The sequence below is a fragment of the Staurois parvus genome, unplaced genomic scaffold, assembly GCF_062004578.1.
Source record: "Staurois parvus isolate SC_StPar_1 unplaced genomic scaffold, SC_StPar_1.0 ptg001035l, whole genome shotgun sequence".
Lineage (NCBI taxonomy): Eukaryota > Metazoa > Chordata > Amphibia > Anura > Ranidae > Staurois > Staurois parvus.
In genome coordinates, this window is record NW_028318831.1 from 356,197 (window position 1) to 371,177 (window position 14,981).

General features: G+C 46.6%; 1 protein-coding gene across 1 annotated transcript in view; it reads right to left on the reverse strand.

The window, feature by feature from the left end:
- Window positions 1-14,981, reverse strand: part of SETD1A (SET domain containing 1A, histone lysine methyltransferase) — a 99,964-nt gene that overhangs the window by 21,226 nt on the left and 63,757 nt on the right. Inside the window, exons 14-16 of the mRNA XM_089657846.1 lie at window positions 10,046-11,344; window positions 5,895-6,064; window positions 964-1,074 (exon numbers count right to left, since the gene is read on the reverse strand). Of these exons, the coding sequence (XP_089513972.1) occupies window positions 964-1,074; window positions 5,895-6,064; window positions 10,046-11,344 (1,580 nt within the window). The remainder of the gene's footprint in view (window positions 1-963; window positions 1,075-5,894; window positions 6,065-10,045; window positions 11,345-14,981) is intronic.

Below are 14,981 nucleotides of genomic sequence, written 5' to 3' on the forward strand. Positions count from 1 at the left end.
TACTATGTCCGCAGTCTCTGGTCATCTCCTGTACTATGTCCGCAGTCTTTGGTCATCTCATGTACTGTGTCCGCAGTCTCTGGTCATCTCCTGTAGTGTGTCCGCAGTCTCTGGTCATCTCCTGTAGTGTGTCCGCAGTCTCTGGTCATCTCCTGTACTGTGTCCGCAGTCTCTGGTCATCTCATGTACTATGTCCGCAGTCTTTGGTCATCTCATGTACTGTGTCCGCAGTCTCTGGTCATCTCCTGTGCTATGTCCGCAGTCTTTGGTCATCTCATGTACTGTGTCCGCAGTCTCTGGTCATCTCCTGTACTGTGTCCGCAGTCTCTGGTCATCTCCTGTACTGTGTCCGCAGTCTCTGGTCATCTCCTGTACTGTGTCCGCAGTCTCTGGTCATCTCCTGTACTGTGTCCGCAGTCTCTGGTCATCTCATGTACTATGTCCGCAGTCTCTGGTCATTTCCTCTATGTCTGCAGTCCATTGGTTCAGAATTTTGTTTTTTTCTTGTTTTGCTCCTCTAAAACCTAGGTGCGTCTTATGGAGCAAAAAATATGGTGAAGTGCCCCAAAACAAAAAAAAAACAAAAACAAAAAAAAAAAACATTAAAGAGACACCAAAGAGACTATGGTCTATATTCTGGCAACAGTGACACTTTTAGTAATAGTTATGTGATGAATAATAACATGTATACATTGGTCTTGATAGGCGTCACAGCTGACTGAAGCTCTTAGGAGTATAACCCTCTTGTAGTTTATTGTATTGTAGCTGAACTGTCCCCCTTTATATTATAAAGTGCTGAGCAAACTGCTGGTGCGATATAAATCCTGTATAATAATAATCATAATAAAAGTGCTGGCAGAGCATTGCTCAACCACTAACAACGTACGGACTTTGCATCTTGTCCATTATTACTCCATTGTTGCCCTCCTGTCTTCAGAACAAAGCATTGCAGGCACTTCTTACCTTCAGCTGGTTGAGCTTTAGCAAGTCGCTGTCCAATATTGAGAAAGAGCCGATGGCATTGAGAAGGCGCCTCTGCTCAGAGCGGCGCTCAGACAACACCCTGTTTGTACCCTGTAATAAAAGAGAAGAAAACATTAACAAAGAAAAAAAAACTACAGGATTGAAGACGGTCAGTGTGGGCAGCACAGTGGCTAAATGGTTAGCACTTCCACCTGGCAGTACTAGGGGTCGTTGGTTCGAATCCCAACCACGACATCACCTGCCTGGAATTTGCATGTTCTTCCTGTGCCTGCGTGGGTTTCCTCCGGGTACAAAGACATGCTGGTAGGTGAATTGGCTCCTGAATATGTAAATTGTCCCTAGTATGTGTATGTATGAATGTGAGTTAGGGACCTTAGATTGTACGCCCCTTGAGGGTTAGGGACCGATGTGATGTACAATATATATGTAAAGTGCTGCGTAAGTTGACGGCGCTATACAAGTACTTGTAATAATAATAATAGTAGGCACATCAAGAAAACATTGGGGGGTCCCCGTACGCAGAGGGCGTCCTCCCCGCAGTAGATGCTCCACCCAGCTAAATCACTAGAAGCCAATCTGTATTTCTGGAGCACTGATTGGCTTTTCTGCTTGAAGTAAGTCTGCAAAATCACGCTTTCAGCCTTTATTCATAAATACATTATTATTGTCACAAAGTATTTTGAGTAGCCCTTTTATGTCTGGATTATTAGTATATTATTTTTCAGTTTTTGCTCGCTCCAATTCCCCTCACATTGGGGACATTTCCTCTCACTTTCTGCTGCATCACTAAGACAGGAAGTGAAGGAGAATCTCCCAAACAGGAAACCGACATCAAAACATACGCCAACAGGGGGTTTCAACCCTTTCTTTGTACTTCAAAAAGGTTCATGCCAGTAAAAGAAGGAATTGTATCCTAAAAGTTATAATAAACATTATATTTACCCGCTCTCTACTGGTGCTCCAGGCTCCTCCCCTTCTTAGCGCACCACCATAGGAATCCCCTTTCTATGGAGGCACACCAGCGGGTTGACTCCGGAGCTGGGCTGTGCACGCCTATAGACACATACTCACAGGATTTGATTGACAGCAGCAGGAGCCAATGGTTCCCACTGCTTTCTCTCTGTCCTCTGAGAAGAGAGAGATCAGCGCAGTTACAGACATAGGACTCCGTTAAGTATAGGGCAGGTAAGGAGCGATCCTTCCACTGAAACATTACCTTAATGTCATTGTAGCGGGAGTCAATGACTCCCGCTGCTGTCTCGGCCAATGAAGGAGAGACCCGGGAGAGCCGAGGCTCCCATGCACAATGCTGTATCGACATGAGGCTCAGGCAAGCATTGTGGGGTAAAAAACCTTGGGCCTTTATAACCACTAAGATAAAAAAATGTTCTGCCTTCAGAGCGCCTCACCTGGTGAAACACAAAATCTTTCTGCTCGGATAATGGGCAGCTACTAGCGGCAGGAGGGGCGGCTGCCCTGTGCACTGTGAGGTGAAGGGGGCGCCACGAGGAAAGTTCCTGCCGCTGTAAGCTGACAGGAGTACTGACAGCGGCATCACAACTTCTGTCAACTTACTGCAGGAAGAGGCAAGCTAAATCTAGAGGAGAGGAGAGAGCTGGGAGGAGGTGCGGGCTATGCTGTCTATTCCCTCCAGCTCCTCCTTCTGTTACTGTAGGAAGAGGAAAGCTAAATCTGGAGAAGAGGAGAGAGCTGGGAGGAGGTGCGGGCTATGCTGTCTATTCCCTCCAGCTCCTCCTGTTACTGCAGGAAGAGGCAAGCTAAATCTAGAGGAGAGGAGAGAGCTGGGAGGAGGTGCGGGCTATGCTGTCTATTCCCTCCAGCTCCTCCTGTTACTGCAGGAAGAGGAAAGCTAAATCTGGAGAAGAGGAGAGAGCTGGGAGGAGGTGCGGGCTATGCTGTCTATTCCCTCCAGCTCCTCCTGTTACTGCAGGAAGAGGAAAGCTAAATCTGGAGAAGAGGAGAGAGCTGGGAGGAGGTGCGGGCTATGCTGTCTATTCCCTCCAGCTCCTCCTTCTGTTACTGCAGGAAGAGGAAAGCGAAATCTGGAGAAGAGGAGAGAGCTGGGAGGAGGTGCGGGCTATGCTGTCTATTCCCTCCAGCTCCTCCTGTTACTGCAGGAAGAGGAAAGCTAAATCTGGAGAAGAGGAGAGAGCTGGGAGGAGGTGCGGGCTATGCTGTCTATTCCCTCCAGCTCCTCCTTCTGTTACTGCAGGAGAAGGCAAGCTAAATCTGGAGAAGAGGAGAGAGCTGGGAGGAGCTGCGGGCTATGCTGTCTATTCCCTCCAGCTCCTCCTTCTGTTACTGCAGGAAGAGGCAAGCTAAATCTGGAGAAGAGGAGAGAGCTGGGAGGAGGTGCGGGCTATGCTGTCTATTCCCTCCAGCTCTTCCTTCTGTTTTTGCAGGAAGAGGCAAGCTAAATCTGGAGGAGAGAGCTGGGAGGAGGTGCGGTGCGGGCTACGCTGTCTATTCCCTCCAGCTCCTCCTCCTGTTACTGTAGCGCTCCTGTATCAGGACTGTGAAGGGCCCGTTCAACGCCCCCAACCCCCCCCCCCCCCCCCATCTCCTCCCAACATTCACATGGATACTTGGGGATTTGTACTGGGGAGGAGGGGGGATTTATGCTGGATTGTGGAGATCAATTACACAGCAAAGGGATTTGTGAATTAGTCTGTGGTAGGAGTGTGCACACACATGGCTCTGATGAAGGCTGGAGAGGTTTCTGGAATGTAGTGACCAATTGTGGTATTTATTTTTGCTGGATGTTTGAATATGACGTAACCACAATCTGCACTTCCCGATTCCCCGCATTTATCTGAATCACTTTGTTTCATTGGACGGGAAGTATAAACCGGCGCCAGTACAAAGATACGTTCTGACAAAGACCCGGAGTAGTGACATTGGTCAGACTTCCCATTCAGGATGAATCACAGCCGGGACAAACACTTGGCATACAAAATCTAACATTGTCAACCATCTCATGTCGGCACCACGGCTCGTTACATTCAGCTGCACATTCGTCTGCCCTCTGCAGTAGAATCGCTTTGACTCCCCAGCTTTGTTAAGTCGGATCGCTCTGTTGTGCTAAGATCCTGAAACACGTCCACACCGCTGCACATTTCTAAAGTAACAGGGCAGGAAATGACAGACGGCTGTACGGGAGCCAGGAATAATGCATTCCATGCATGAAGGTAGAAAACCTGTGTGCAGCAGCCCCCTAATACATACCTGAATCACACTGCGATGTGTATGAGAGCCTCGGCTCTCCAGGGACAATCCCTTCTCATTGACTGAGACCTTTCAATCACAGCCAGTGAGACAATGAAGAGGTGGGGGGGGGGCAAGGCCAAGCCATGGCTCTGTGTGTGAATGGACACGCAAAGTAGTGGCTCGGAAGCGAGCCTGCTTGAGTGCCTCCATAGCAACCTGCTTTTGGGGGGGGGGCGACAACTTCCGCTTTTGATCGCCTACGCGATTGCAGCGGAGGTGGGAGCGGGGTATCCTGTCAACTTCGGGTACCCGCTCCCTAAAAGGTATGACATTCAGGAGAATGTGGTGGATGATATCCTAGGAAGTACTTTTCAGGATTGGTGGAAAGGTGTGGAAGTGTGCTGCTGATCTCTACAATATTGATAAGGCGGTTTTTTATTTGCTTTCTGGTATTTTATATCCTTTTGAGAGCCATTGGAGGGGCTCGGCACCAAAGGATCCGATAAGTTGGATTATTTTGGACACTAAGTTTTTTGGAGTGACTTTATTTACACGACTTTTGGATACAAGTGACTTATATTGTTTATTTTGGATTGTATATATTTTGGAATTTTTTTGATATACACCTTAGATCAGGGGTGGGCAAACTTTTTGACTTGAGGGCCGCAATGGGTTCATATATTGGACCCGGGGGCCGGACCAAGAGTAGATGAATGATGTGTATGTGTCATCCGTAGTAAGTATAGTAATATTCCCCCATAGTAAGCATAGTAATTAATCCCCCATATAGTAATTCATCCCCCATATAGTAATTCATCCCCCATATAGTAATTCATCCCCCATATAGTAATTCATCCCCCATAGTAATTCATCCCCCATAGTAATTCATCCCCCCTATAGTAATTCATCCCCCATAGTAATTCATCCCCCATAGTAATTCATCCCCCATATAGTAATTCATCCCCCATAGTAATTCATCCCCCATATAGTAATTCATCCCCCATAGTAATTCACCCCCATATAGTAATTCATCCCCCATATAGTAATTCATTCCCCATATTATTTCATCCGCCATATAGTAATTCACCCCCATATAGTATTTCATCCCCCCCACAGTACTATTCCCCCCCAAGTAGTAAGCCAAGTCCCCCCTGTGTCAATTCACTTACCTTTGCTCCGCGCGTTCCCCGCCGTGTTCCCGCGCCGTTCCGGTCTTCAGGGCGGACTGTGAGAGGAGCCTAGCTCCCCTCACGTTCGTCACGCTGCCCCGCCTACACACATCCTGACAGCCAATGTATCACGCTCCGCGGGCCGGATTAAAAGGTCCGCCGGGCTGTATACGGCCCGCGGGCCGTAGTTTGCCCATTGCTGCCTTAGATTATTTGGGTTCAATATATGGGTATATATAGGTTTAGGGCTATTTATTTACATATTGGATTTTTGTGTTGATTTGCTCCCCAAAGGTGCCAATCCTTAATGGGGAGCGGGGGACCAATCTTTAAAGCGGAACTTCCCCTTTTGGGTGGAACTCCGCTTTAACTTAAAAGAAAAACAGGCAGGATCACAAAGAAATGCAATAAAAAAAAGCACACAACAGAGCAGAAAAAAAAACTAGCAAACACAGCCTGGCATCTAGATGTGTTCAGTTCAATACAAACGGTCTCCAGTGATGTGATACAGACCTGCAAGTCGCTGTCCAGTTCCCGTACGGATACAGGAATCACATCCAGGTACTTGTCTTTGTCCTTCCTGCTGATGGCATAGTAGCCTTCACTGCGAGCACAACCCGTCTGGTGCTCCCGCAGACCATCTTGCTTGTTCCGTTTTTTCTTGGGGTCAGCAATGTTGGTGAGTGAGGCGGAGTTAAGGAAGGCAACAGTGTGCGGCAGACGTGCGCTAACAAGACAACATCGCCAATACAGGTGTACCTCGGTTTACGAACGCCTCGGTTAAAGTAATTTTTTGGTTTAAGAATGAAAATCCATTGAAAATACTGCCTGAGTTTTTTTTCACAATACGAAGTGTATGTCAGTGCCGGTTTTTAAATGCAATTTCCGGCTTTTTTTTTTTTTTATCTTCACTATAGCTCACAGAATTAGCTGTCACTTTCCCTGGAGCTAAAGGAATCGGTTTAAGAAAATAAAAGGAAACATTGTTTCTTTTAACTCAAACTAAAAGAAACATTGTTTCTTTTAACTCAATAAACTAATCGGAAACATTGTTTCTTTTAGCTGGGGGGGGGGGGGGGAAGTGACAGCTGATTCTCTGAGCTATAGTGAAGAAAAAATAAAAAGCCGGTAATTACATTAAATAACCGGCACCGACCTATACTGACAGCGACTTTTTTTCTGACCTCCGGAACGGATTAATTGGTTTTCAATGCTTTCCTATGGGAAACCAGGAAGTTTCGTATTGTAAAAAATTTGTAAACCGAAATGCGGAGAATGCATTAAATTCGTAAACTGAGGTACACCCGTACATACATTGTGAAAAACAATTTAAAGAATTCCAGGCATGGGCAGATTATACAGCAAGGACCATGTACAGTTGTGCTCACCCTGGCAGAAATCGTGAAATTGTAGCATTTATATTGAAAATATGACTGATCATCCCTAAAAATGCATTGTCTAGTTGCCAGAAAGAACCCTTTGACACGTCGTACCGGCCATCTTGTGGCATTGGTGCAGTACGGTGTTGTCAGGCATATTGTAACCGGGCTTTTTTGTAGCATTGACGCAGTAAAGGCTTCTTTCTGCCAACTCGATCATGCAGCTCATTTTTGTTCAAGTATCATCATATTGTGCTCTTTAAAAACAACCACGCCATCTTTTTCCAAAGCAGCCGGTATTTCCCGAGTTTACCTGTGGGGATTTTCTTTGTATCCCCAACAATCCTTCTGGCAGTTGTGGCTGCAATCTTACTTGGTCTACCTGACCTTGGCTTGGTATCAAGAGATCCTCAAATTTTCCACTTCTTAATAAGTGATTCAACAGTGTTGACTGTATAAAGATGGAAAAGGATATAAAAACATATTCAAAGCCCTGAATATGCCAGTTCCATTTTCTGGTTACACAGGTCTTCGGACAGTTCTTTTCTGCTCCCCATGGCTCAGTATCTAGCCTGCTCAGTGCATCCACGTGAGAGCTAACAAACTCATTGACTATTTATACACCGACAGTAACTGCAATTTAAAAAACCACAGATGTGGCAAATGGACCTTTAATTGCCATTTTAACCTGTGTGTGTCACCTTGTGTGTCTGTACCAAGGAAGAACATTCCAGGGGGTGGAGACTTCTGATCTGGGCCATTTGTGTGATTTCTGTTATCATTATGATTCAAAAAAGTGCCAAACAACTATTTGATAATAAATGGCTTCATATGATCATCATCCTTCAATAAAAGACCATGATCAGTCATATTTTCAATATCAAAATTTCACAATTTCTGCCAGGAGATGCAATCTTTTGAGCACAACTGTTACTATGCATGTACCATAATTGGTCAATGTTGAAGGCTGGAAATCACAGACGCAGACACGGCTACTACACCACTACTCCCCAGTGATATCCAACTTGCTTCCAGGTCCCGTGCGGAGGGGCTGGCCTGATGCCTTGTGAATACAGGAGGTTGGCTGCTCAGCAAGGGTGCCAATTAGAGCATTCTTTGCATATTCTGAATGAATGCAAAGTGTTCTCTGATTGGAGGAGGTGGAGAGAGTCTGACATCACCACCCTATTTCTCCTCCTCATCCAATCAGAGAACAATTTGCATTCATTCAGAAAATGCAAAAGCATTCTCGAAACGGTGTCTTTGCCGAGTAGCCAACCTCCAGTATTCACAATGCAGGAGGGCAGTCGCTTGGCATGGGACCCGGAATCAAGTGAAGATCACTGAAGTAGTGGTGTCTCTTACAGCGATTTCCAGCAGCATCAACTAGGTATGTCATATGGATAGTAACATTGGTCCAAGCTTGACCAACGCAACAATGTATAGCATGCCGATGCCTGAAATTATTCTTTGAAATTTATAGTGGACATTCTAAACAGCATAAAAAGCCACATAGTACAGGTCAGACAGAATGCAGGACTCCCAAGTGACCCGATAGTTCTAAAGAGAATCATTTACTGATGGGCACTAGTGATATTCTGAGTTTTCACACTTTTTTTTTTAAATTTACTTATATTCTCACCTACCATACTGGGCCTATACGGTGATGTTGAAAGACTGGTGCTAGGGATCCAGCAGTTCAGAGTTTTATTTGTCTGACCCTTTGTGATTAAAGCAGGCTCTCCCCTCTTCAGTCTATCATGAATGCTGCTGCCAGACTCATCCACCATACTAACCGTTCTGTATCTGCCCCCCCTCTCTGCCAATCCCCCCACTGGCTCCCATTCAGTGTCCTCCATCCCTCTCTGCCAATCCCTCCACTGGCCCCCACTCAGTGTCCTCCACCCCTCTCTGCCAATCCCCCCACTGGCCTCCATTCAGTGTCCTCCACCCCTCTCTGCCAATCCCTCCACTGGCCTCCATCCCTCTCTTCAATCCCTCCACTGGCCTCCATCCCTCTATACCAATCCCTCCACTGGCCTCCATTCAGTGTCCTCCACCCCTCTCTACCAATCCCTCCACTGGCCTCCATCCCTCTCTTCAATCCCTCCACTGGCCTCCATCCCTCTCTGCCAATCCCCTCACTGGCCCCCATTCAGTGTCCTCCATCCCTCTCTGCCAATCCCTCCACTGGCCCCCATTCAGTGTCCTCCACCCCTCTCTGCCAATCCCCTCACTGGCCCCCATTCAGTGTCCTCCATCCCTCTCTGCCAATCCCTCCACTGGCCCCCATTCAGTGTCCTCCACCCCTCTCTGCCAATTCCCCCACTGGCCTCCATTCAGTGTCCTCCACCCCTCTCTGCCAATCCCTCCACTGGCCTCCATCCCTCTCTTCAATCCCTCCACTGGCCTCCATCCCTCTCTTCAATCCCTCCACTGGCCTCCATCCCTCTCTACCAATCCCTCCACTGGCCTCCATTCAGTGTCCTCCACCCCTCTCTACCAATCCCTCCACTGGCCTCTATCCCTCTCTTCAATCCCTCCACTGGCCTCCATCCCTCTCTGCTAATCCCTCCACTGGCCTCCATCCCTCTCTGCCAATCCCTCCACTGGCTTCCCATTGCCCAACGGATAAAGTTCAAGCCATTAACAATCACATATAAAGCCGTTTATAACTCCGCCCCAAATTACATCACCGATCTTATCTCCAAATATCACCCAAACCGTACTCTCCGCACAACCTCCTGCTCTCTAGCTCCCTTGTCCCCTCCTCCCATGCTCATCTCCAGGACTTCCCCACAGCTTCCCCCATCCTCTGGAACTCTCTACCCCAATTTATCAGACTATCGCCAACTCTGCTCACTTTTAGGTGATCTCTGAAAACCTCTCTCTTCAGGGAAGCCTATCCTGCCTTCAGCTAATAATGGAATCTTCTATTCCTCCTACCAGTCCATCCCCCACAGTTACTACCTTTTGTACCACTAGCCCCTCCCTCCTAGATTGTAAGCTCCCAGGATCAGGGCCCTCCTGTCTCTCTTGCATTGAACTGTATTGTCTCCCGTTATATTGTAAAGCGCTGAGCAAACTGTTGGCACTATAGAAATCCTGTATAATAATAATAATAATAATAATAATAATAATAATAATAAAGCGGTTGTACTCAAAACGTTTTCCCTGCTGCTGAACATGATGGGACTCGAAGCCCCTCAACAGCAAGAGGAACAGAGCTTGCATAGTTTGGAATGGCTTCCTATATCAAAGCACTCGAAGCTGTGTAAAGGATATTTGTATGGTGAACCCAGTGGGTGTCATTCAGCCAGTCTGTACTGTGGTCCTCCTGAAGAAGTCTCTCATAGGTTTCCCGCAAGAAATACATGTCTTCTGTGTCCAGTCCATTGTTCCAGATGTCATAGAGAATGGTCATCTGTTCAAACTCGCTGCGCACCTCGTATTTTGGTGGGGAAGGTGGTATTAAAGGACGGCGGTTCCTGTGAGACCTCAACTCTCGTGTCGTTATCCAGAATTCCTCCTCTTCTTCCTCCTCATCCTCATCATCTTCATCTGATGTTACCTCCCCAGGCTCTATCACTTCCTTGGCTTGTTGCTGCTTCTTCCGGTTTTTACTCTTAGATTGCTCATGAGTTGCTTTGGCCGTAGTCTCCTCTGGTTTCTTGGATGACAAACGGAGGTCACCAACTTCCAAGAACCCTGTCCTGGCCTCAAGTCCGGGTACTAAGCCACCTCCAACGCAAATGACCTCCTCTGGGGCCTCCAGCACAGGCTGGCCCAAGTCGATATGGAGGAAGTCGCTGGGCTTTTCCAAGTCTATAGACACTCCACGATGCCTCTTGGGAGGCTGTTTTAAATAGGCAGGTATCTGTGCGTAACTGTGCTCCAGTAAGATCTGCCGCACTGGGGCAAACATAAGTTCCTCAAGATTTTCAGTTCGTTCTGGCTCTAGCGGCTCTTGTAGAGAAGCGGGCGTTGGTTGTGGTTGCTGTGGAAGTTCTGAAAGAGTCGGTTTGTCCTCTTCCTCATAATAATCATCTAACATATCCTCTCCATCGGGTGGCATGATTTCTTGTCCGCCTCGCGGCGGGTTCGACTTGACCAGACAGGCATGGTCCCAAGGGAGGTTTAATACTGTTAGTGGCTCTGATGGTATCCTCTGAGAAGGCTCTTTGGCAGGCTGTGGGACCAGTACAGGCTCTGCTTTGGGGCTCACAAGCTTCTCCGGTGCATGTACCGGAGAAGGAGCCTTTGGTGAAGGTAGTGAAGGTTCCTCTGCTGGTGGCAAAGGTTCCAACACTGACTCTTCCTGTGCTTTCTGTAGTATCTCAGGGGGTAGTTTGTCTGTAACCACGTGATTTGGAGGTTTGCTCTCAGCAGGTTCAGGCTCCTCTTCTGGAGAAAGGAGGAAAGTGACGGTTTTTCGCCTCTTCTTGGGTGGAGGAAGAAGTGGTAGCGGCGGAGATGGAGGTGCAGATGGTTTGGGGGGTGAGACTGGAAGAGGCTGGGGCGTAGGCTCTTGGGGTAGGGCTTCTATATAGGTTTCCCGATTGACCAATGGGGATGGAGACTCATCTGAAAGTAAATTGAAGAAGTCAGCTTCAAATAAGGAAAATAGAAATCGCAGAGAAAAAGGAGTTATTAGGCGAGACCTTTCATTATATTTATAAATCAGAGGGTCAGAATCAAAAGCGAGTGCATTAAAGGTTTATTACTTTTACTAGAATTTCATTCTTTGGATAATGGCGTATCAAAAGCAAATGTCTTGACCTAATTTAGACTGACCTTTGAACTTTGGTCAGCAGAGAACCAACTCCTAGCAAATCCTGAAAACCAATCTGCTATTTCTTTTCATTTATTTGGCAAACAAAAGCACATTGGTGTTTATTTACTAAAGCTGGAGAGTGCTCCGGGTTTAGTAAATCTACCCCACTGTTCTACTCAAACTGCAGTCAAGTGAAATCTCTGCTGACCCCACTATTAAGGCTAGGTTCAAACTATTGCGGGTATCACACCTGTTCACGCACCCAAAAACCAGCTGCTCTTTAAAAACACATGGGGGCTGCCATTCATTCTTAAAGTGATATTAAAGGCAATTAAAAAAAAAAAAAAAACAACAACAAACATGTTATACTTACCTGCTCTGTGCTGTGGTTTTGCACAGAGCAGCCCTAATCCTCCTCCTTCTTGGGTCCCCCACCGATGCTCCTGACCCCTACCTCCTGCCAATTGCTCGCAGAGCAAACAGCTTGCTATGGCAGCACCCAAGCAGGCTCGCTCCTGAGCCTCTGCCCTGTGCGTCCATTTACACACAGAACCGCAGCTCGGCTCCGCCCCCTCTCCCCTCTCATTGGTTCACTGGCTGTGACTGACAGCAGCAGAAGCCAATGGGTGCAGGAACCGTATAGAAATTGCACTGTGCGAAAAATGCTGTAAGAACCATTTTCCTGCATGAAATGTAGGCACAGCAGCCCATTAAAATGAATGGGCTGCCATGCCCGCAAAAACGCGACACCGCAAAGCCACAGTAGCGTGAAGCTAGCCTAAATCTGACCCCCAGCCTTCCCCATTCAGTTCTTAGTTGTACCGGCTCCTATTCTGTATTGAAATTGCTTACTCTGATTTCACTGCACACTGTAAGCTGCTCATAATGTGCACTAGAAGCTACAGCAAGTCAGATACAGCCCGCCTCATTTCCTGGCATCCTTTAGCACAGAGGTTTCCAAACTGCAGCCCAAGGGCCGAATATGGCCCTTTGCTACCCTTTAACCAGCCCTTGGGGCACTACTCCTCCCACTGAGACCAACAATGGGGCAAGTACTTCTTCCGATGAAACCAATGATGGTATAATATTCTTCTCACTAATATGAATGGTGGGGCACTACTACTCCTCCTACTAACCAACAACCCTAAGGCCATGTTTATTCTCACTGATGCTGGGACCAGCACATTTTCTATCCTCACTGGTCCTAATCCGGCCCTCCTAAAATCTGAAGGACAGAATACTGGCCCTTTGTTTGAAAAGTTTGGAGACCCCTGCTCTAGCTAGTTCCTTCTCAGCCTGATTGTACCTTGCTCGCCCCTTTCATTTACTAGATTTCGCTTCTTTCAATCATTGGAGATCAGCATCATATGTGCAATGAACTACACCTCCCTGCCTGCTCACAGTGTTCTCTATCATGTAAACTGCACATTGCTGGCAAAATCTGTGTCGGGATGACCGACTCCTGCACATGTGCAGGAGTGACATCCTCACACACTGGCATATGAAGACAGCGCAGAAGAAGATGCCAGCACTGGCAAGGGGACCATTGAAGGAGAGGATTGATGATTGAAGTTTAGCTCCGCTTTACTGCCCTTTCACATTGATCATTTTTTGATCAGTTTTGCAGTTAAAAAAAAAGCAGAAGAAAAATGCATGATAAATGCATCCCTTTAAATCCTATGGAACTCTTCACACCAGTCAGTTGCGTTTTAACCTCCCTAGCGGTAATCTAGATTGTAGCTCGGGGTTAATTTTCAGTACCAAAAGTGATAACACTGAGCCACACTTATGCTTGCAATCCCCCGATGTCCTCCCGCTGTGTGCTCCGGCCGATGCCGGCATCTATCTCCCGAGTTCCCTTCCCTGCAATCACCGCGATGCAGGGGGGGCGGAACCGGCGGGAAATTCAAAAAAGTTAAAATATGACACACACAATACATTGTAATCTGTTAGGATTACATTACTGCATCAAACCATTTCCCTTCAGTTTTGTCCCGCGTGCTTTGTCCTGTGCCCTGCCTGCACTGTTACCATTCTTTCTGCCTGGAAACTTGAAAACGTCCATGGCGTCCAAAAAGCGTCCGTTTAGGTCAAAAGCGGTTTTAGACCAGCTAGAGAACAGCGATAGTAAATTAGAATCACTTGCAGAATTGAGCGATAGTGATTCTTGGGGAAATTCGTCAGACACTGAAATTCCCATGCAAAACAATGTACTGCTTTGCCAAATTAAAAAAGAAAAAAGCGCCACTTACAAAAAACACCAAAATGTCAGCAGCATATCCCACCCAAAATAAATTTTGGCAACAATAATCCTAAATAAAAGGTATGCGCTAATAACAAACTTATACAAAAGGTGTATATCATCATCCAAAAAACATTAGTGTTTTAAATTAATAATTATAGTGTCCAAACATAAATTAGTGTCAAAAAAATATATATATATCTTCAGTGACTTGAACCAATTGTGAAAAATCCACCACCAAAAGGAGATTAAATGAACTCACCATAGCTAATGGCTGGTCAGATTATAAACCGGCAACAGCGCTTGTGCTCTGGGAGCAATGACCCCGATGTCCAAATAGATATGGTGATGTTTCAGATACTTCCGGATAATAATAATCACAGACAAACAACTTTGCAGCCCAAGCTCTTATGATGAACTTCTCCACTCTTTCTCATACCTCCATGAGAGCATGCAGTACACTCAGGGACAAAAAAGAGAACATAATGGTGCAATACGTTTTTTTCATTTATCTCTTTAATAAAAGGTATAAGGAAACTCACAAACAAGGTGTCCAACAGACACCAGCTTCAATCGCAAAAAAGGGTTGAGATACAGTTACCGCTCACCGCAGATCTCTCCCATACAGCACAGACCAGCAAGGCTCTCTAACGTCCACATCAAGTAGGCCACGCCCAACCGGTTTCATCACACCGACGTCATCAAGGGGCAGTACCGCTGTGTGACGAAACCGGTTGGGCGTGGCCTACTTGATGTGGACGTTAGAGAGCCTTGCTGGTCTGTGCTGTATGGGAGAGATCTGCGGTGAGCGGTAACTGTATCTCAACCCTTTTTTGCGATTGAAGCTGGTGTCTGTTGGACACCTTGTTTGTGAGTTTCCTTATACCTTTTTTATTAAAGAGATAAATGAACCATTATGTTCTCTTTTTTGTCCCTGAGTGTACTGCATGCTCTCATGGAGGTATGAGAGAGTGGAGAAGTTCATCATAAGAGCTTGGGCTGCAAAGTTGTTTGTCTGTGATTATTATTATCTGGAAGTATCTGAAACATCACCATATCTATTTGGACATCGGGGTCATCGCTCCCAGAGCACAAGCGCTGTTGCCGGTTTATAATCTGACCAGCCATTAGCTCTGGTCAGTTCATTTAATCTCCTTTGGTGGTGGATTTTTCACAATTGGTTCAAGTCACTGAAGATCTATATA